This window comes from Siniperca chuatsi, linkage group LG11, assembly GCF_020085105.1.
Source record: "Siniperca chuatsi isolate FFG_IHB_CAS linkage group LG11, ASM2008510v1, whole genome shotgun sequence".
Taxonomy (NCBI): domain Eukaryota; kingdom Metazoa; phylum Chordata; class Actinopteri; order Centrarchiformes; family Sinipercidae; genus Siniperca; species Siniperca chuatsi.
The window spans coordinates 15,428,672-15,451,920 of NC_058052.1; the positions used below are offsets into that span (position 1 = coordinate 15,428,672).

General features: G+C 39.4%; 2 protein-coding genes across 4 annotated transcripts in view; one reads left to right on the forward strand and one right to left on the reverse strand.

The window, feature by feature from the left end:
- march8 (membrane-associated ring finger (C3HC4) 8) overlaps positions 1-4,674 on the forward strand; it is a 78,852-nt gene extending 74,178 nt beyond the window's left edge. For both annotated transcript variants that reach the window (XM_044215415.1, XM_044215414.1), the window contains one exon: positions 865-4,674. In XM_044215415.1, the coding sequence (XP_044071350.1) occupies positions 865-1,169 (305 nt within the window). In that variant the 3' untranslated portion in view covers positions 1,170-4,674. The remainder of the gene's footprint in view (positions 1-864) is intronic.
- A 211-nt stretch (positions 4,675-4,885) lies between these two features.
- Positions 4,886-22,976, reverse strand: LOC122884911 (graves disease carrier protein-like). Of its 2 annotated transcripts, XM_044215412.1 has the most exons (23): positions 22,697-22,973; positions 22,293-22,418; positions 20,392-20,484; positions 20,165-20,298; positions 19,839-19,902; positions 19,233-19,354; positions 18,998-19,064; positions 17,097-17,259; positions 16,891-16,955; positions 11,463-11,581; positions 10,620-10,818; positions 10,390-10,471; positions 10,182-10,304; positions 9,411-9,517; positions 9,154-9,326; positions 8,862-9,008; positions 8,527-8,730; positions 8,353-8,439; positions 7,636-7,814; positions 7,324-7,445; positions 6,821-6,921; positions 5,549-5,719; positions 4,886-5,322 (listed from the first exon to the last, which is right to left on the reverse strand). In XM_044215412.1, exons 2-23 carry the CDS (start codon positions 22,384-22,386, stop codon positions 5,143-5,145), a joined length of 2,796 nt encoding a protein of 931 aa, XP_044071347.1. In that variant the 5' UTR covers positions 22,387-22,418; positions 22,697-22,973; the 3' UTR covers positions 4,886-5,142. The 2 variants fall into 2 exon arrangements, with proteins under 2 accessions (XP_044071347.1, XP_044071348.1); XM_044215413.1 differs by lacking the exons at positions 4,886-5,322; positions 5,549-5,719; positions 6,821-6,921; ... (9 more) ...; positions 10,620-10,818; positions 11,463-11,581 and adding an exon at positions 12,043-15,568 and having other exon boundaries at positions 16,887-16,955; positions 22,697-22,976.
- Positions 22,977-23,249: the final 273 nt, after the last annotated feature.

Below are 23,249 nucleotides of genomic sequence, written 5' to 3' on the forward strand. Positions count from 1 at the left end.
TAGATATAGAGCACCCAATATCGCTGTCCTGCATAAGCATAGTTAATACCATACTGATTTTACTACTGTATGTTTGCATTGTTTGAATTGGTTATTATATTATCATTATATGAGGGATTTTTGTATTTAATTCACTATACTTATTCTATCATCAAGGGTAGGATTTAGTAGCTCAGTTGGGGACCTTTCTTGTGTTCATATCTCAAACTGCCTGAAATATAAAAGCCAACGTGAAAAGACTGATGGGTTGCATGTCAGCAGTGTATTTTTAAAGATGTTTTCTGCCTCTTAGTTTTTGTTTTGGATGATACAGCAGTGTTACAAATATTTACACTTCCTCTTACTTGGAGCATTATGTTTCAGGGTTTTTGCAATTTGCTGAAATACTGCAACTGCTTCAGGGGACGTAGAAATGTTTTTGCACGGTTTAGCAAATTTATTACAAATCACCATTTAGTAAAGCTTGCTGTAGTGTTTTAGTTTAGTTAGTGGTGGTGTTCCCACTTTTCATGCAGTCATTTGTTTCTTTTTGTTATATATATGGTTTATGGTTTTATATATATATATATATATATATATATATATATATATATATAATAATTAATTTGGGGAGAAGAGAGAGAGATGGGGATTGACATGCAAGCCACCATTGTTTCTATTCATGTTGCTACAGTATTAAAATCAACTTGCAGACTTTAAACCTGCTTGGCTTAGATAATTACACAATGAACATGTCTGATTTTATTGATGTTAGTTAGGAAACTTTCACATTGATGCAAAAATAATACTACGATCTATTTTTTACAATTTATCTGTGTTTGACTTGTGCACATGCTTCTTTTTTGTCTGTTCTCTGTTCTTCAGGGATCATGGAATGGCCTTTCTGGACCAAGCTGGTGGTGGTGGCCATCGGCTTCACGGGTGGACTAGTGTTCATGTACGTCCAGTGCAAAGTCTACATCCATCTATGGAGGAGACTCAAGGCTTACAACCGGGTCATATACGTCCAGAACCGGCCAGAAACGTGTAAAAAGCTTGCACTGGAGAAGCCACCTCTCTTGGAGCCGAGTCTGGATAACAAGGAGGCTCTGGCCCCCACCCAGTCGGACACAAACTCCTCCCAGTACACAGAGACAGAGGACTACAGTATGGAGGTGCTCCATGTCTGACCACGCAGTCCATGTCATTGGTTGTCCTACTCTTACTACACACACAAACAAGCCCGCAGTGAAGAGCGGCAGTCGTGAAAATGCTCTGTGACTGAGGAACGACTAAATGCTTCCCTTCTCCTGATCCCGGACTGACCCACCGCCCTCCTCCGGTCATCTTATATTCCCAAAACTCCATCCACTTCTTCTATCCACATTCCTGCTATCAGACCTTATTTCCTCCCTCCACCTGTGCCCTCAATCCACACTCTCGCCTCTTTCCTGTCCCAGGACCGGACTGTTTTTACTGACTTCTGTACATGTCTGAAGAGGCCTGGAGCATACCACTTTATACACACACACACACACACACACACACACACACACACACACACACACACACTTGTACACCTCTGGGGGAACAGGACTGAGACAAATAGACTCACAAACTGATACGTGGTTTGTTTACTTGTGGGTTTGTTAAATTTGTTCGTTTTTACCTACTGTGAGTCTTGGGCTAACATGCCGTCGATCAGTATGTAGCGCCAGCGCATCGGATCTCTGGAACATTCCAGCTACTGCCATCTCTGTTGCTGTGGTCTGTCAGCTCCGAGCTGGTCTGGATTCGACCTGGCCTCGATCTGGACATGCATCAAAGCACTTTTGTTTTTTAGTTCCCACAACAGATCCCCTCCCTTCCTCTTTGCTCCTCTATTTTTTTTCTTTAATATGAATTAAGTCTTGTACATGGGGGAGAGCACACACAAACAAACTTGGAAATGTTTGTTTCCTATTTTATTTAACATTGCATTTCCTCATACGCACATACACGTATATATTAACCCTCCCATGGATGACAAAAAAAGGAATTTGGGTTAAAAAATGGAGTCATGCTGAAAGAAACATTTGAGTGCTTTAGTCAAAACAGTGAAAAAATTAGTTTTGGAAATGACATGTCAGGCTCATAGCTCTAACACAGATAATGGAAAATCCAGCCACATGATTTCTCTACCCCACAAAAACTTTCTGAAGGCTTTGAGAATGTAAACTTTTTAAAAAAATATATATAAAAAAAAAAGCAAAAAAAGCAAACAACATTTTTTACTGGTCACGGGAAATTGCGAGATAATTTCCATGTCTTGAGATCATAAACGAGAGCCTAAACAGCATTGCTCATGTTTTTCTATCATGCGAATGACACAGCATTTACAGTGTGATATTCCATGTGCAGTTTTAATATGTTGATTTGTTTGCTTAGTCACAGGATACGCCTTGAGAAATCCACAGCTGCTTATTTTCAGTCTGTCCTCCCATCGCTCCCATTGTGCAGGCCGTGCATTGATTGACCCAAAATCGAAAGTTTTGATTAAAAACCAGGCAGACTGTAACTGTGTGTATTTAAGTTTGACTGCTCAAAATAAGCTTTGGGCTATTTTTTGCTCTGCATGTCAGGACCTGCACATTTACAATCCTTCTCTTAAATTATGTTAACACACTTCAGCACAAGGTATAAGGTGCTGATGTTTGGGCGCAATGTATGGGATCATTACCTGGCATTTCAGACGAGCAAAAGTCTTAGTTTCAGGTTTCAGTGAAAGTGTCTTGTTTCATTTTGCCAGACTCTTATCACATGGTGGAGGATGTCTATTTTAGTATTCAATCACAAGACAGCCAGCATGTTGCCTCTCATTTTGTGTTTTTCTCACATCTGGCCTTATGTGGCTCAAATGAGAGTTAAAGTTGTTCCAACACCGCTTTTTTTCCATTTCACAAAAAAAGCACAGTGTAAATACTGTAACTGCATTATTTCATCATTCCAGAGGATTTTTACATTTCCACTGTAGCTCATTCTCATTCATCAACAAACAGATCATTTATTTTGCAATAAAAGCAATGTAATACATCTATACATTTGCTGCCTGTGACAGATATACAGTGTCAATATTAATATCACTAATTGACAAGCCGACTGGAGCGCCACCTACTGGTGTGAAGCTAAAAGTTGCAGTCTGAGGTGGGCAGTGGTTGATTTCTCAGGGCCATGTGTTTTGGGCTTACAGTCATTGTTAGTGCTTTTGTGTATGTGGGAGCACAGTAATGCTAGGCTCATGTTGAGCCTCACAGCCATTCCAGCAACACACACATTTTTAAAAACTAGTCTTTGATACCAGTAACACTGTCTGTGAACACTGATGGTCCAACAACAAACCTAACAATTACTGCTCAGCAGCAGCAATAAATGAAACCTGCGCTTTGTTTTTTGCAACAATACATACTGTACTTGTGTATACGCCCCATGGTGACTTGAGATCTGGAGTCTAATATAATTTTAATACATAATATGAGCCGAGGGAGTTGTTGTGTGTCAAGATGGATTAAGACCTAGAGTAACGAGTAATACCCTTGAGGCTCAGTGCAATTAGACAGATTAAAAAGTGCAATTACCCTTTCGTTGTTGTTCTATTCTATAGTTATGTAATGGTGTTTTAATGTCCAGGGTGTCCTCTTGGTATAAAATGATTATTTCTTCATTTTGTGTTGTATTTATTTTTAAAAGAAAATAGAGTACAATTTGTTCATTTAAAAATCCCCTTTCATTAGTAATTTTATGCAACTTATACTTCGTTTTTTTCTCCAGGCATAAATATCACAAAATCGCTTTCACTCTTTGTTTTACGTTTAAGTTTGTCATTTAGACATTAGAGCTGTAAAAAGCTTGGTCGCTTGACCTTAATGTGAATATCTACTCTTCCTTCTGGCTTTTTAAATTGCTTAATGAATTTTGCTTTAAATATGCAGAATACAGACATTTAACCACAGCATCAAATTCAAACATTTCATGTTTTTTACATAAAAACAACATGGGATAGTAGTTTTTAGATACAAGAAAAGTATAGTTTCCTTGAGATGGAAGTTTAAAGATGGACTATAGATTGTGCTTTTTTTTTTTTTTTTTTTTTACTTTCTACTCATGGGAGCTGGCTCCTTTCATGAAGTCTGAGAAATAAGTTTTGATTTAATCCTGATGAAGATTGAGGCCATTTTAGGACATTTTTAGGCATGATCCTCTCTGAGAGCAGCTTTTTCTTTTCCTTTCTTTCTTAGTGTCTCTATCACCATGAACTGATTGCTTCATTGTGTAATCCTATTGACATCAACTGAGAGGGAAAGGGACTCTTTCAGCCTTTCTGTCCCAGTATTTTCAGTTTAAGTCTAGATTTTTCTGTCTGGCTTTACCCTGTCAGTTAAATTTGATCATGTCTGGGAATAGTGTAACTTGCATAAAGCTATATTTGTTTACTACTGACTGGACTTGAACATATGACTGTTCCCCTGTCTAATATCATTCCACAAGTTTGTCTGTGAATTTACTTTCTTACTTTGGAATAGTAACTGTAAAGAATTTGGTATTAGTACATATGTTTTTAAAAGAAATATTGATGTGTTTTCAGTTTAATTGCCCATTATTGTACAAAAGTATGTAGAATTAAAAAGAACAACCAAATAAAAATTAAGTTACTTTTAACACTTTGTGTCTTTTTCAATGTATACTTAGTAAATCATGCACTCTGAATTGAAGTGTTATGGTAACAGGATTTGTTTCAAAATATTTGAAAAGGTTAATGTTGCATGAGTATTATCAGATGTAAAACAGTTAAACTTTTCATTCAGGGGTGGCTGACATCTTCTGTTCTGCACTCCTGAAAAAGGGGCCAATAGAAATGACACACTGCAGCTACAAATGAAAACATTTTAATTGGCAGCAACTCTATGCAATAACATTTCAACCAATTTTTTACCCAAATAAGTGACAAACTATCAAGAAGCCAAGTTGAGGTTTGCAAATTGGCTTTACATTTAAATATAGAGAAGAATCAAAATCACACACTCTAGTTTTCTAACAGCATATTTGGACAGCTCCGTAATATCAGCAGAACTTCAAGTAGAGACATGATAATCCCCCTCCCCCCCTCAAAGAAGTGCATTTTATTACTCAAACAGCGACACTGTTTGGGATTTTGTCAGGGGACATGTTATAGTAAGGCAGCCTCTTTCCCTCGTTCCTCGTCTTGATGGAGCTGGTTATCTCCGCCAGCTGCTTCCTGAACTTCTCCATGGCGGCCTTAACTGGCTTCTCTATGAAGTGCTCATCAGGATACATGCCCAGGTACAACTGCAGGGAGAGAGAGGAGACAGGTCATTCAGCCCGGAGGCACACTGCAAGACAAAAGCACTTGTTGAAGTTGAGGGAAGGTTCTTGGGAAATAAGACGTTTTAGTTTATATCTAACTTATAATTGTTTTGGCTGCTCCTTAAAACAACCCAGTCTATACCAAGACGTGTGTGTGTATGTGTGAATGATTGCCTATGTGTTTGGACACAGACTGCCCTCTCCGTACCTCGTTCTCCTGGTACTGGCTGAGAGCCCAGACAGCCCCCAGGTGCCAGCTGGAACGTCCGCGATCAGGGAGGCTCTCAATGATCATGTTTACATCTGCCAAACCCTTCCGGTTGGGCGGGGGCCTTCGCATGGTAGATGGAGCGTTGGGGATCCAGGAACACCAGTCATACTACAAAATATACACAAAGATACAGCATGTGCATGTAGTACGTTTACTCAAGTACGGTACTTAAGTAAAGTTCCTCAAAATTCTACTTGAGTATTTCCATTTTCTGCTACTTCATACTTCTACTCCACTACATTTTAGAGGGAAATATTGTACTTTTTTACACCACTACATTTATCTGACAGCTCTAGTTACATTAAAGATTAAGATTTTACATAAAAAACATTTGATAAGCTTAGAAAATACAATGCATCGCTAAAGATTAAACCAGTGGAATCCAACCATTTGTGACCCCTTACAAAAAAGCTGTGTCAAGTTGGGGTCTCTTGTCACACTTCAGATGTCTGAGTAGTTAGCAGTTCCACGAAAGAGTAACTTCCCCTTTAAACTTCTCAGATGGTTTCATGGATGAAGGTGCAATTATCCAATATTTCACAAGAAGCAAAGATTAGAGAAAAGCAAAAAATATGAACACAGATTTGTGTAGCAGAACTTTGTTTTGTTTGTTTTTTGTCTTTCCTGTTCCATTAATCATCTCATGACCCCTTGTGACCCACTGGAGGGGGCTTGAACCCTAGGGTGGGAACCACTGGACTAACCTACATTACTGTATATAAACTAGTTAAAACTAGCAATGCCTCAACCTGCTACAACATTAAAATGCTGCTTACACAGCATCAGTATTAACAATCTAATAATGTCATGTATAATAATATCAGTCACATTTTCCTGCAGAACCAGTACTGTTACTTTTGATATTTTAAGTACATTTTGCTGATAATACTTGTGCACTTTTACTCTTGTAGGATTTTGAATGAATGACTTTGACTTGTGGAGTAATTTTACACTGCTGTTCTGGTTCTTTTACTTCGGTCAGTTGTATGTATGAGTACTTCCTCCATGATGTGAGCATGTGAGCACACACGCAAACCATTTGTTTGAACTTAACTGTGCATAATGCATGTCAACTAATCTACAATAATTTATCTTGTACAACATACAACTGTTAGGCTAGCATGTCATTTTTATAATATTTTTTACTTTAAAATCAGTCTTACAAAATGAAAATATTGAATGTGAGGTTCCTGATGATCTATTACTCACCTGTCCGAAGTTGACTGCCGCATGCTGGGCTGAAGCAGTGAACACGATGACGGTCAGATACTCTATCAGCTCCTCGCGTGTTTTCAGGGATTTGGGAAACTCTGTGCACAGATAGAATTGACAAAGCGAGCTTAAATCTTTACACAAAATCCACTTTTTTTCTTTTGCAATGGTTGCTGAGTAAAAAATCCTTGCACAGTGCACTCAGATAATGGAGAAATGCAGGAAGGGTATTACAACACTGGGGCTCTGTCAGTGACACCATCAGACCCCTGTGGCTTCCTGTCTTCACCCTCAAACCATTCGTCTATGACAGAACAGATTTGAATTTGTAATGCTGTCTGTTCCCTCTCATACCTGTCTTATTCATAAAATCTTGGGACTGAAATATAGAAGGGGAGTGAGCTGCTTCTCTCCTTGAAAAAAGAAACTTAATGTATTGGTTAGTTGTTGCAATGCTAAAAGAAAAAGGACACAATAGGATGTCTGTAATGTGCACCCACCACAGTGATCGAAGTCCTGCATGCCGAAGCTGCACACATCTTTGATGAAGGCCTGGATTTCTTCGTCTTCCTGCACCATCTCATTGCTGGTGTAGTAAATACGCACCACATCAGACACAAAACTGCCAGAAAGAAAACAGGACAGCATAGAGGAAATAAAAAATGCTGTAACTTCTCCATTTGAAAAGTCTGTCACTCTCACACACCTCTCACTGTTTATCCTTTGTTATGACTGTTTCCTCTCCCTCAAACACGCAAACTATTCATCAGTGCTGTCTATAAAAAAAGTCTACAAAAAAAGTTGTTCCTCACCTCATGGTGGCCTCCCACACCCTGTAGCCGTCGTCTCTGTAGAAGTAGGTGGGCAGCTCCTCCTTGTTGTCCACACCGCGGGCCTTCATAATATCCGGGAAGCACAGAGACCTGAAGGTCAGAGACTTCATGGCCTTCTGAATCATCTGGACATGACCGCCTCCACCTGTTGCGTTTGCCTTGATGAGGATGGAGAAGATACGGCATCATCACACATGTCACTCATTATTCATGCAGCTAATGATTGTGTTCTCCAATTTTTATGTATGCATGTGGTTGAGCATCCATTATTGAATGCACTGTGTCCAATTTAAAGCAACGAAACTACATACATCTACATATAACTTTGAGAGTGTCATTGTCTAAATATTATTTAGTTAGAGGAAATGAATAGGCCTATTCCCCCCTCTTCCAGCACATTATTTCCTCATTATTTTTGTGATGTCATTTGTGTGATTTTTGTTTGCTTTTAACTAAAAAATAAAAGTCTCAATGAACTATGAGTCAGAAAATATAAGTTTGTTGTTGAGTTTGTCATGTTGTGTTGTGTGTTGTTGTGGACTCTTCTTTTTCTCTGTCCTTTCCTTCTTTTCCTATTTCTTTTTGATCTCTTTTTCTCTCATTACATTTTAACAGAAACAGTCAACCCCTGTTCGTTCTTGCTCCCCTTCTGTCTTCCTCTTTCTACGCTGCTCTTCTACACATTCACAAACTCACCTTGTCAAAGATGCCGCACTCACAGATGAGCTGCTCTCTGGCCTTGGTGTTGATAGCGATGGTAAAACGAATGTGTGGCATAAGTAGCTGGGAGAAGGAACATCAATCCATGAATCAATCAATCAATCAATCAGTTAATCAATCAATCAATCAGTTAATGAGTCAGAGTTTTACCTTATACACAGGGTGAACGGCAGGGAGCTGTCTGTACATGGCAATAGCAAACACCTCTGTCATCAGATGTGTCCTGAGCAGGTGTGTGACGGTCTGGTGGCACTGGAAGTCAGCCGAGCGGACCCAGATCTTCGCCAGCAGCCAGTCAAACTGACTGTCAGTGGGCAGGAAGATCGGGTTGTCTTCACCTGGAGTCTGCCCGAGCTGGAAAAGACAGAGGACGAGGGAGAAGCAGGAAAAAGAGAAGAAATAGATTTATACTGAAATGTCAGCTGGAAAAGGTATGTTTTCCTCATGGTGTAACACACACCTGCTGTTGCTCAACATCACTGTACCTGTATGGCTATGGGCAGGATCTTGTTATGTGCGCTCTTGTAGAGCAGACAGATTGGAGCTGCCAGGTATTGCAGTGTGCATGGGTCTGTGCAGTTAGCAGTGATGCCGTCTAACACCTCGTAGTCTACTATGTAGATGTTACCTGCCTGGGGCCAGAACATTGATTTAGATTGTACGTCAGTGGGAGAATTAAAGAGACATGATTTTGTGAGCTGAGCATAAAAGTTTTCATCTTAGAAATCAAAAATGAAGTTAAAATAGATTCACAGAAACAGATATAGTCATGTCTACCTCTACTTCCTGCTCCAGAGTCAGGTCTCGCTCCAGGCTGACAGAGACCATCTCATGAGTGACAGGAAACTTGTCAGGAAGTTTGGTGCACTTTTGGATCATTACGGGGTTGCAACCATTGAGAAATTGGTACCCAAACATAAAGTCCTCCTTCCAGTGTTGCATCACATACTCTGGATGATATATAATGTAATGTAATATAATATAATATAATATAATATAATATAATATAATATAATATAATAGGTGAGGCTGACCTGAGATTGTGTTTTTGATTCTCACAAAGATTTTCTCAAAGTCAGCGAAGTCACTCCAGGAGGACTGGAACATGTGCATGAACTGGTTCACAAACAGGTTTTCTATTCTGGAAATTCATAGTTATCATCATTCTCATCCTCATCATTCTTATACTCTTATAGTTCTGTACAACTGTACTTAGGTACAGGTAAAAAAATATATGATGCATTTTGATATAATCAGTCAATTAAAATGAGTTCTGGAAAAGAAAATTACATGTTATATTGTATATGTAGTTATGATAATTTTTGCAGCAAGAGGCAGCATTAAATGCAAATTTACTTCCACAATTTCTGTCCACAAAGATGCAGCATTTCTGTCAACACCTTTGAAGCTCACATTGCATGACTCATTTTCCATCTCAGCTACTTCTCCATTTCACAAATCTGACATTATCATACATCATTTTCAATTTTGCAATTTTTAGCTTTGTTCTGAACTACTGCATGATGCAAACAGTTATTGTGGCTATGTGCGAGGTCACACTCCGGCATGAAAGCACAACGCAAATGTCCCTGGTGATAAACACAAAATGACGCTTGTTTTTCCAGATAATCCCAAGTACAGAAAATAGAAGCATGTTATCAGGCTGATCAAAGCTTTGCATTGAAAAACACCTCTGAGGTTAAAGCTCCACTGCCTCATCCTGTTCTGTACTGAGGGCCATCAGCTGTCCTCACAACTACTGTAAACCTGTTTTACCACAGCAGGCTGTTAGAGCGAGCACGTACGCCTTACTGTAGTTCAGTACAAAGTCCACTCCCTTCTCACTGTCGAACTGGATGTCCCGGGGCAAATCACTGTGTCTGTTAGCATCTATGCTCATAGGAAAGCCTGGCTGCCACTCCTTCCATCTATAAAGGACAGCAGAGTTGTAAGTGAGCAGCATCAGCCTCCTATAACATACAATCACAAACTGCATGTGCAGAGTGAACTTGCCTGTAGGTTTTTCTCCTCATGTCCAGCTCTTTTTGTCTGTGCTGCTTCACCAGGCTGGTCTTGTCATCCTGAGGCAGATGTGCTACAACAGACACAAGACAAAGTGAGAGATGGAGCAGAGCTTGTTTGTTCAACTTGTGTGTTTACACTGCAGACTCCAACTGATGAAAATGAGGAGACAGGTAGTCTGTTAGGCAAAAAAAAAAAAAAAAATGAACTGATGACTCTACCTCGTCCATCCCGCAGCACCACTTCCTTGTCATCCACCAGCCAGCGGAAGCAGGGGAACTCCACATAATCTCCAGATGGGGTCTTGACTGTGATGTACCTGCAGTACCAGTCATCCTGCACCCAGTACTTCTTCTTCTCAATCTTCACTAACACAATCTCACCCAGGTTCTCCCCAACCCTCACGTCATAGGAGTCCACCTGCAATTTAGTCAGCGGCTAATTAAATAGTGTGTGCTGGAAACATAGCACCATTTACTGAATCAGGTGTTTATTATTAATTTTGTCTCACCAGTAAGTGAAACACATTTCATATGTCACCGGATGTGTGTAAAAACATGCGCTTTTTGTAAGGATCTTGAATTTCACAAGTAACATCACATGTGAAACAATAGTTCACATACGGTAAATTCACACAAATGCACATGTAGTTTTTGGACATTTAACATGTGAAAAAAATCACGATACAGGCCCCTGTAGACTTTCACCTGTAAAGTAAAACATTAAAAAAACATTTCATGAGATTTTTATTTTTTTTTTACATTTTTTAAATTATTTGTAATGGGCTTGTTCACCCTTCATGTTATGAATATATATATATATATATATATATATATATATATATATATATATATATATATATATATATATATCTCATCTTTAGTCAATATTTGTAATTTGAAACAAAAGGTGTGGCAGTGTGTTTTCTTCCTCTTTTATATCAACAATCAATCTCACTACGTGCAGTGTTTGTGTGCAGTTGTTGATACCCATCATTCATCAGAAGATAAAAATGAATGTATTTGTCGCAGTCATCAGCTCTACAGCAGTGTAACATCACTTACCGCACCCCTCTCAAAGTCATTGTACAGAGGTTTGTCCAGCAGTGTTCTCTCGCTGCATCGCTCTGTGCCCACCAGTGTAATGTAGATATAATCATCAGTCCCTGCGAACCACTGGCTCCCTGTGGAAACAGTCACTGTGTAAGAAGGCATGGTGGGCACACGGGACGAAGAGGACTCGAAAATGTCCAAACTCCCTCTGAAGATGAATGAATCTACAGAAGAAGAAATTCTGTCACCCACAAAAAGTTTGCCTCAAGATTTTAGCAAAGTTAAGTTTCCCCTTTTTGCTCAAAACTGTATTTCTTTCACTTATGTACGCTTCTCACTTCTCCCCATTTCTCTTGCATAAACACCAAGAAAAAGTGTGTAATCAGGCAGAAGAGGGAGGTGCAGGACACGAACAAGCTCTCGCCCCTCAGTGACATGAGTGATCTCCTCCCTTATACTGCAAATGAGGTTGGAATATAATATGACCGTCCTTCCTAAATTTGTTATCAGTGGTGATTTCCAGTGTGCAAAATGAGGGCACAGGAAAGGGAAACTTATGCTAGGGGTTGATATCAAATTAATTTTCTTTGTCTACAAACAAGGAGGGTGTTTAATAAAAAGCACAATATAACAAATTCCTGCATTACAGACAAAAACAGAGAATGACAGGGTTTTAACTTGGGCAGTCTAACTGTATTTAACTGATGATGTAGAAATGACAGACATCAAGGAACATGTGAGCATACACATCTTTTACACATCACATTTACCAGTCAAATCAGTACGTGACGACGAACAAAAACAGTTAGTGTATTCCAGCTCCAGCAAAATAAATGCAAATGCATCATAGAGTCCCTGTGTGGTTTTACAGATGAAACTGTAACATCAACAATAATAGGGGTCTGTATGTGTGAAGCTCAAAGTTCTCACTCAGTTAAAAAAAAAAAAAAAGGGGTGTACCAGTCTGACAAAGTGACCATACATGAGTTCACATTAAAAGACAAAATAAAGACAGGCTGGTGCTGTTTTAGGATGGTGACATGTAATGTAATTCAGACACTGCTTATGAAAGGCAGGGCAGGCAAAGCTGAACATGTACAAAGAGAGAAAAAAAAACTGACAAAAATTAAAAGAAAAAGGCATTTTCATTGTTCATTCATTCTCAAAAACTATGCATCTTATTTCAGTCACATCCAACAGTCTAATAAAGTAGTACATCATACTATTACATACATTTACATAGATAAATATCTGAATAGTCCATTTCATACATAAATATCTGTTGCAGTGAGCAGCAGGAACAGAGCTGATCTGTTCTTGAAGGATTAGAAGAAAAAAAAAAAAACACAGCAACAACAGTGAAAAATCATGTATATAAAACCAAACACGGAAATCAAAAGAGCTGTAAATGAAAGCTTCTACACAGCAGTACTGTAGATGAATGAATGGCGCCATAAAAAGCAGAAATGTTGCCGAAAACTGTTTTGTTTGCCAAATAGTAGCTGCCACTTATCACCAGTGAGGGTGTGATTATACTCTTAAGCCCAGGCAGGTAAGCACAGTCGGATACTGCAGTTAATTTATTGTTACATACACTTTGCAATCAAGAGTTACATAGAAATCTCTCATTTACTTGCACTTGGGAGAATTATATGTTCAGAGATTTTTAGACTTTTGTTCAACAACACCTTCACACACACGAGGCATCGAGGTGTTTGGAGCGGCCAGGCGATTTCCAATTATTAGACGAAAGTAAGTTGAAGTTGAACAGACAAACTAAAATTAACATTTTCGTTTCAATGTTGTGTGTTAGCAATTTAAAATGTGCCAGCTGTGTACATGTCTACAGTTAGGTTTTCAGAGGTCCACTCCCAATCATAAATTTATAACTCTTGCAAAGTTTTTTTGTACTGGTTGATAGGTGGCAACCATCCAACTGAGGAGCAGCTAAGAGGTGACTGAAGCCTTTGACACCTCACTTCCTCTACAGTAATTAGCTTTCAAAGTGTTCAGTAGTCTGTCAATTCTCGTTATATTTCAATATTCTAAGGCAGTAGTTCCCAACCTGGGGATCTGGACCCTCCAAAGGGTCACATGATGAATCTGAGCAGTCACAATATAATTAAAGAGCAACTTAACATCATATATTAGCTTGAACACGCCCCCTTCACGACGACTGACACTCCCAGCCACTCTCACAGCTCCAGTGTTCCTCTCTCTCCCCCCCTTCTTAACCGATGCATTTCAAACATTTTCAGACGATTTGATGTTTAGATATAACATCTGACGGTCACCTAGTAATCCTAGAACCAGTCTCCACCTTTACTGACGGCCTAAAAGCTAAGGCATCAACTGAAGCGTGTGGAGAAACTCATTAATTATACTGGTGAAGTAAGACATCAAATGCAGAGGAAGGCAAGAGGCTGAAAAATGACGATATTTGTAAAACAAACTGATGAGGCTCACGCAAATGTCGGTGGTGACTTGAAGGCCTGCGGTGCATTTGAGATCGAAAGTGATTAAACAAATTAATGATGTTCAGCCTTCCTGGGGCAATAAATGCAAACAGCTTGGGTTGAACTGGGTTAAAAACACTGCCTATACTACACTCACCAACTTGCTTTGAATAAGCAAACAGAAAAAATCATAAAGATCATAATCTGACTTGTAACTGATAAGAGATGTATGAAATTTGTATGAATGTTGTGTCCAGCTCTGATGTTAAACAATACCATTTATATTCAATGCTGCCACCCAGTGGCAAAAGTTTGCTAAAATCAATAAATAAATGAAAAAAGCTACAGTGATGAAGTGCAAATTTCTCCTGAGTTCCTTCTAGCAAACATGTCCCTCCAGACATGTCAGACTTACATCCATATTATGTCAAAAAAAGCTGACATCTTAAACACTTAACAATGCAAAATATCTTTCTGATCACAGCTGAGCATGGATGTACATGATTCAATAAGTGCACATTAACCATAAAAAACCCCAAATATTTTTCAGCAATTGAAAATACATACAGTAACTGCTCTATTCAAGGTTTGGCAATAAAATGTGAAGTTGTCTTAAACTGTGCCACCTCGGTCACTGCATCTTTAAAAAAGAAAACCTGCAGGTGAACTGTGTCATATTGATTTTAGATGGACAAAGGGAAAGACGCACAAACAGCAACTTCTCCTAAAGTTACTGCACCCCAAACCTGCACTGTAAATTTAAAGACACACGTCATAATCTGACAACATCAGATTATTTTAAAATTCCAGCCTCCTTTCAACAACAGACAAACTTTTCATCACCAAGCCGGTAAAAATAAGATACGATAAAGAAAATGTGTAGCTGTAGAATTTAAGTGACATATTATTCAAATAAATTCATAACACTGAGTTTCCTTATTTGGAAAGAAACTGATTAAAAAGAAACTACTAATTTGATCATTTTAAGCTGGTGTCCATCTTCAGTGAGAGTGAGTGGACATCTGTGTTTGCTGTGTGAATGATGAGGCTTCTACACAATCAGTGTGTTGTTGTGATGTTGCCAACAACATTGTTAAAGAGCGTATCATTGCCCCAAGCCATTCAACCAACCGAACCAGACCAAAGATGCCGCTGCCCCGCTGTATCCATGGAGACATTGATGAGGGAGTTGCTCAAATTCAAGCCACATGTCGTGAGTAAATCCTCTCTTAAGAGGTGGCGAGTCACAAAAGCAGGAAGTAAGAGGATATGAAATAGGAAAGACATGCAGCGCCTTACTGTCTGATATCCAGTTTCCCTTTTCAGCTTTAACTGACTTCCCTGGTGCCTTCAGTGAACTCAAGGAAAAGGCGATTCCCACAATGAATAGTTTAAGAAGTAGCGAGTGAGCCTCAGATCACATGAAGAAAGCATTGAGGTCAATCTGCTTAATGACTCGGAGCGTACAGGCCCAGGTGCAGACTTGGAAGGTATAAAAACAATGACTAGTTCAGGTGGAGGAACTGCTTCATGAACTCATAGGTGGTAAAGGCAACGGCCTGGGAGGGGACACAGCGGATGTAGTTGAGAGAAAGGCCTCGGTACAATCCCTTCTTGATCCCATACTCCTTATACACATACGTCAGAGTCTTGCTCAGCGATCTGTTCGGGTGCAAGACAAGAAATTATTTTAGAATGTTAGAAAAAAAAAGAAAGCAAACTACTGATTATGTTTCTATATTTTTTTGGTCATGTTATTTCCTAAGGTTTGTTTTGTTTTTTGGTTTTTTATGAGCTCACCAAAGCAAATTCCTATTAACTATGTTGAGCTGACTTGCATCTTTTTACAAGATGGTTTTTAGTATTGATATTACAGCCATGATAAATCAACTTTGTTGTTGAGAGCCGTCTGTGGTATGGGGAACTAATCCCTGTTGATGAACAGCAGCCATATTAATTCAAAACAAAATGACTTTTCTTCGGTAGGAGACAAATGACTTTCTGGGGCACTGATGTATTGACTGGAGCTTGTGAATGCATTCTTAAAAAACCTTAAATAACAAGGGAACGCAGATAATTCAAGAACAATGAGCAGTATTTGGACTGCCATTATGTGAACTTGTACAGGTATGAATGGTATGTTGCTGTAGTTTTACAGCTCAGTTGCTATTCTGCTCCTTAAAGCTTTGGGCTTTAACATTTTATCTCATGTAAACAACCCCCCCACCACCCACCCCTGGAATTTTCTCTGCAGTTGTAAGCACGCACTTCATCAAACTCTGCTTACAAAACCAAATGTGGAATCAACTATTTTAAGAGGGAACGCCTCAGTTACTGTCCAAAACACTTGTATTCAAACTTCCAGAGCTCCTTGTACTTTTTCTGATTTTAAAAAAACAAAACAAAACAAAAAACTGGAGCCCAAGCAAAAGAGAAGAAGAGAGAAACAGGGACCAAACATTATTTAAGGACGCCATATTACAGAGAGTGCAGAACTACTTGCCTGAGGCTACTGTAAACAGGTTCATTTTCTAAACAACTCCCCCAATTAGAGATACGCTAATGACTTCTTCAGAACAGGCGTGAGTACCAATTAATTCTGTAGCTAGATGAGCACTTAACCTATTACTTATGAAGTTCATCAGCACTGTGCTGTGTGAGCTGTTTTTGTCTCTATTATTACCCTCAGTATACACCCTTACAATTATTTCTCCTTCATTTCTCTTTTAAAGGGTCACCCATAAGATTACAATTTCACTGCAAAACTCCCAAATCAAACCACATGAGAACACAATAATGTTTGTTGTTTTTTGTCGCTTTGAGCTTTAAAACTCATGACAACATTCTTCAGTGATACTAGAAATATAATTAGTCTAACCATTATTTTATGAAGTGCACTGCACACGCTGACAGGTATAATGTACAGCAGTGCATCATGGTATAACAGAATATGGAGAGTAGGAACACTGGAGCTACTTACACACATTTCTCAGAGTCAGGAAGCACAGATCCTAACTGCATTCTTCTCCTAGCCACATCCAAGGGGTACCTAGTGAGAAGAAACATAATGTGACAACTATCAATAAATCGGTGTAATCAATAAACTCCAGCCAGACCGCACAGCCACGTTTGTCAGCTCATCATTTATATGAAGCGTGAAGCTTGTTGGCTGCCTGCCAACAGCACTTACGATATTGTCTGAGCGATGGCACCGGCAACCCCTCCACAGAGAAGGTTAACGCGGGTTTTTAGAATGAGGACATCAGGGTTGTCTGAGGAGGGGCGTCCCAGCATCTCTGGGAAATGTTTCAAGCCGAGGCTCTTCAGGGTGCCAAAGGTGAAGAATGAGAATCCTGGAGGATAAAAGCGGGTGAGAGACAAATAGTCAAGCTAATGCAGCACAAAGATCACTGGTTACATATGTACAGCAGGTAAAATAAGTATTGAACATGTCACCATTTTTCTCAGTAAATATATTTCTAAAAAGGTGCTATTGATATGAAATCTTCACCAGATGTTGGTAACAACCCATGCAATCCACACATGCAAAGAAATCTAACCATAGATGTCCATAAATTAAGTTATGTATCATAATGTTACATGACACAGGGAAAAAGTATTGAACACGCTTACTGAAATTTATTTAATACTTCGTACAAAAGCCTTTGTTGGTAATGACTGCTTCAAGACGCCTCCTGTATGGAGAAATGAGTTGCATGCATTGCTGAAGTGTGATTTTGGCCCGTTCTTCCACACAAACAGTCTTCAAATCTTGAAGGTTCGTGGGCCTCTTCTATGAACTCTGATCTTTAGTTCTTTCCATAGATTTTCAATTAGATTCAAGTCAGGTTGGCTGGGCCAGTCTAGCAGCTTTATTTTCTTTCTCTGAAACCAATTGAGAGTTTCCTTGGCTGTGTGTTTGGGATCTTTGTCTTGCTGAAATGTCCACCCTCATTTCATCTTCATCATCCTGGTAGATGGCAGCAGATTTTTATCAAGAATGTCTCTGTACATTTTTCCATTCATCCTTCCTTCAATTACATGAAGTTTGCCAGTACCGTATGCTGAAAAACAGCCCCATACCATGATGTTTCCACCTCCAAACTTCACTGTTGGTATGGTGTTTTGGGGGTGATGGGCAGTGCCATTTCTCCTCCAAACATGGTGTGTATTATGGCATCCGAAGAGTTCAATTTTGGTCTCATCTGACCAGACTATATTCTCCCAGTATGTCACAGGCTTGTCCAAATGTACAGCAAACTTTAAACGAGCTTCAACATCCTTTTTCTTCAGCAATGGAGTCTTGCGTGGTGAGCGTGCATACAGGCCATGGTGGTTGAGTGCATTACTTATCGTTTCCTTTTAAACAATTGTACCTGCTAATTCCAGGTCCTTCTGAAGCTGTCTACAAGTGGTCCTTGGTTCTTGAACAACTCTTCTGATAATTAATTTCACTCCTCTGTCAGAAGTCTTGCGAGGAGCACCTGGTCGTGGCCGGTTTATGGTGAAATGATGTTCTTTCCACTTCTGGATTATGGCCCCAACAGTGCTCACTGGAACATTCAGAAGTTTTGAAATCCTTCTGTAACTAATGCCATCAGTATGTTATGCAACAATAAGGTTACAAAGGTCTTGCAAGAGCTCTTTGCTTTTACCCATCATGAGATGTTTCTTCTGTGACACCTTGGTGATGAGATACCTTTTTATAGGCCATCAGTTGGGACTGAACCACCTGATATTAATGCACTGACAAGGGGCAGGATTGCTTTCTAATTACTGATTGTCTTGGCTTTCCATGCCTTTTTGCACCTCCCTTTCTTCGTGTGTTCAATGCTTTTTCCCTGTGTCATTTAACATTATAAAACTGAATTTATGGACATCTATGGTTTGATTTCTTTCCATTTGTGGATTTCATGGATTCATGAGTTGTTACCAACATCTGGTGAAAATTTCATTTCAATAGCACCTTTAGAAATATATTTACTGAGAAAAATGGTGACGTGTTCAATACTTATTTTACCTCCTGTATTATGTTCTGCACAGTGTTCACAAGACTGATATCAATCTATGCAAAATAATCTCAATAGTCACCTGCATAAGGGGCCATTCCAATAAGTGTTGGAGTAAGTCCCCTATAGAAGCCCAGGACGCCCCCCTCCTTTACAAAAAAGAAAAACAGGTCTGATTGTATGAGGTAGATACAGTATACATTTACAGTATTGACAAATCAACATTGAAAGCATTGAAAGTCACACTGAGCATTTGATTTTGATGCATTTTTAATGAAAGGCTGTAATGTTTGAGAAGTTTAACACTAGCACACTACCTTAAGGTAGATGGTGTGGAAGGCATTGGCAATTCCAGTGTAGCGATGCTCTCCTGTCACCTGGAAGGCCAGTCTGGCTCGGATCACATCCAGAGGGTAGGTGCATATCACCGCAGTCATCCCTGAAAACACACAACATAAGAACAAACATTGCAGAAACACAAAGTTTATGGCTATGGTTAGGCTTCAACATGATTTACTGACATCAAACACTCACACATTGTGGCTGCTAAGTCTACTGTGGCTGTGTTTCATTTCATGCAACGGACTTTCCACTTTGTCTCCCAATCTCTTTATATTTATTTATATTTCTGTCCACTTCAATATCTTTTTTTAAAGATTTAATAACACACAATAACAAGGCGTGACACTTACTTGCATCGTGGTGATGCAATATTTGTCACATTATGAGAAAGTTTGTACTGAGGTGACAAATGTAAACATAGTCTATGATTCAAGAGGAACAAAATACACTGCAGGCTCTGCCAATAATCAATAAATGTACATGATAAGAAAAAAATGAGGGGCACAATGTCTATGCCAGTACAGTACATGATATTCAGCTGGCACTGACTGCTAGTCTTATCAGTGAGAAAGATAACTTACCTGCCATAGATCCTGCCACGAGGCGGTGGATGTGTCCAGAGATTCCAATCTGTTTACTTAGCAGCTATGAAGGGAATATTATCAGCATCAGCAGGGAGGAAACAAAGGTCAACAGTTTCACCAATAAAAACAATGCACAGGTCAAGAAATTCACTGTATTTCACTTCAACTGCAGCAAAATGTCATTATAGCAAAAAACACATACAGTAACAACATAAATTCATATCACATTCCCTAAACAACCTCTATCATCAGTTTTACGAACACCTAGTTTTTATAAAAATGCCCTTTGAAAGTGTCATTCCACAATAAAGTACGTACTGTACCTTTTTATAATTGTCAAAGGCCATGAACTGGATGGCTCCATAAGGAAATATCCTGACCATCATTGCCCCATTACCCTTATACAAGCCAAGGAAGCCTTCTTTCTTTGGCACCGCTTTGAGAGTGGATAACACTCCTGAAAAGAAAGAGCAGAAGTTTCACTCATGTGGCACAGATGTGTGAAAAAGAACACTTATTGGCTTTCCATGTTTGGCTGCTGATGTTTCACCTAGATGTTTGTAATGGGGGTTCTGGGCTTGAAGAAGAATCTTGACTCTGTCCAGAGGGGCGATGGTCGTCTTGGCACAGCATCCCGCTACACCTAAACAAAAACAAAGAAACACCTTCATTATTAAATATGCAACTTTCCATGTTACTACAGCAGAATGATTGGTATTGTTCTTTAATTTATCTTGAGTGAATCTGGCAATGAAACAGGCCCATCATTTATAAATATTGCCAACCTAGGAGTTTGAGAGAAAGATTGGTCAGCCAAAATCCCAGGAGCAAGATGCAGCTCTGTGTTGACATTCATTGGCTGTGACAAGGTGTTCACAGCAAGACACAGCTTTTCAGGTCTGTGTCTGCTAGTGTGACCTGTCAGCGCAGCCTCGTTGAGGTGATACAATGGAAGGTCTGGCCATGTGAAACAACCTGACACAGCTTAATGAATTATTTAATCATGTATCTTGGGTGGAGATGACAATGAAACGAGGCTGTCATTTAGAGATAGTGCCAACGTTGAATTATAAGAGTAGCGTTGATCGTTGTCGTCATACAAGTGTTTTAAAGTTGCTAGCAGTCAGAGACAATGGGAACAAGCAGAACAGTCAACCCCTCAGATTTTCAAGTGCAGCATTTGTTTCAGAATAAAAATGCGGAATAACCACAAACAACAATACAGACACTTACTTAACTGTTTTTTGTGTGACATGAGTACAATGTTGGAAACAAATACTGTACCAACCAAAAATATGTTTAAATCCAACTTGTGTTTGTTTGTAAAAACTATGATTACACATGAATCTTGCATATTTGATCATTTGTTTCAATCAGGCATTACATGTAGGCTGTGCTATTCAATTCAATTCAATTTTATTTATACAGCATCAATTCATAACAGAAGTTATCTCATTGCACTTTTCCTATAGAGCAGGTCTAGACCGCACTCTTTATAATATTATTTACAGAGACCCAACAATTCCCACCACGAGCAAGCACTTGGGAGCAGTGGCAAGGAAAAACTTCCTTTTAAGAGCCAGAAACCTTGGACAGAACCAGACTCAATGGTGGGCGGCCATCCGCCGCTGCCGTGTTAGGTTTTGAGAGGGGGGGGGCACAATGCAAAGACCACGTAGATTTTATTTCTTTTTTTAAATAGTAGAATAGTAATTGTAGTGTTAATATTAATTTTAATAAATTAGTAATAATAGGAATGACAGCTATAGGAATAATAATGTCAGTATTAGTAACAGAGCCAATAACAACAACTGTAGTAGCAGTTGTCAAACAGGAACACAGGGGCAGCAGGTGGCCCACAACCACAGATCCAGTCTCTGCAGCTCTGGAGGCAGAAATACCTGCTGAAAGCGACAGAAGGAGAAAGAAGAGAGACGATTGTGCTAAAGGTAGCACAGCATGCTTTAAGGGTAAGGGTAGAGGGATTAAGTATGTGAATAATGATGAAGTACCTATATTCTCCAATTAAATTCGTATTGGATTGCACTTTTGTTGGTATGTTTACAGTGCTGTTGAGTATGTGAGGTTACTGCATGATTGACTGTGTTATTTTTTCTTTTTCTTCGTGTGTCGGGCATCTTTATTGTTCTTTGAAGGGACATTCTATTTTTGCCTCCAGGTAAAACAAAAAAATCCAGAAAGAAAACCTTTATCTTTCTTTTAACAAATCTGCTATGAAGATTTTGATGAAGGAACCTATATAAGTATTTACAGTGCAATTAAGGTCTGTAGGATGGCAGTGCAGACATCAGTTTCTGGGTCACAAAAGAAAGCAGGAGACAAGGGTCTTGCAGCCACAGAGGCTTGAACCTGTCTTAGTGTCAAATTCTACCTTGAGTAAATCATCACAGACCAGAAAGCGATGGTACAAACTGATGTGTCAGATCCTACCTCCAGCTACAAAGGAGCGGAGCCAGTAGTAGTCCCTCTTGGCAGGGGTGCTGCTTATGGCAGGAGGTGAGGAGACGGCAGCCTCCGATGTCATCCTTCCTGCTCAGGAATCTGCAACATCCATGGCTGTACAATATGGGAAAAATACTGTAAATGTACTTGATTATGAGCATGTAGGTACCGGTTTAAGACAACACAAAACATATCATTCATCATCCTTGAAAATATCTTTATGTGCAAACCTGACTGTCCGTTTTTTACTGACTTGAGTCAGGTGTAAGGTTGATAAGTCATGATTTGCAATGGGACATAATGGGCCATGTTGAGGTTAGTAGCCACAACCAATAGGTAGATTAGTGTTAGCTAACAGTACTCCTGGCTGTCTGTTAAAAAGGGATACTCACAAGATAATTAAAACTGTTAGAGGCAAAGTGGAGGGTCGTTCAGATGAAATCTGTTCTCCTTCGCTGATTTGCCAGCTTCTCTCGTTTCCTTACTTCCTCGGGATAGTCCTGGCTGTTAAAATGTAGCGTTACCATGGACACTGGGTGGTATCGCACTGAGAATCTTGTCGTTCACTGTTTCAGCTGAAAATCTGACAAAAATTGTAGTTATGAATGAATCGAGGTACTTTCGAGATTCACGTAACCACATCCGTGTCCTTCGTTCATAGACGACTGATGACGGTAACTGGACTAAAACAGTCGCATGTTAATGACGCGGAATGACGTTGGCCGAGGGGAGCTGGGGGTAAGGAGGGGGACGGGGGGAGGATTCAGTATTGCTTTGCAATATAATATATTATTGTCAAATTTATGACAGCGTATGTAGCTGGTGATATGAATTTTAAAATAACGTAGAAATGTTATACATTAACCACAACAGCGTATTCCATTTATATCCCCCTTTTTTTAAAAGCTAGCTAGCTTGCTAACATTAACGTACAATAAACGATTA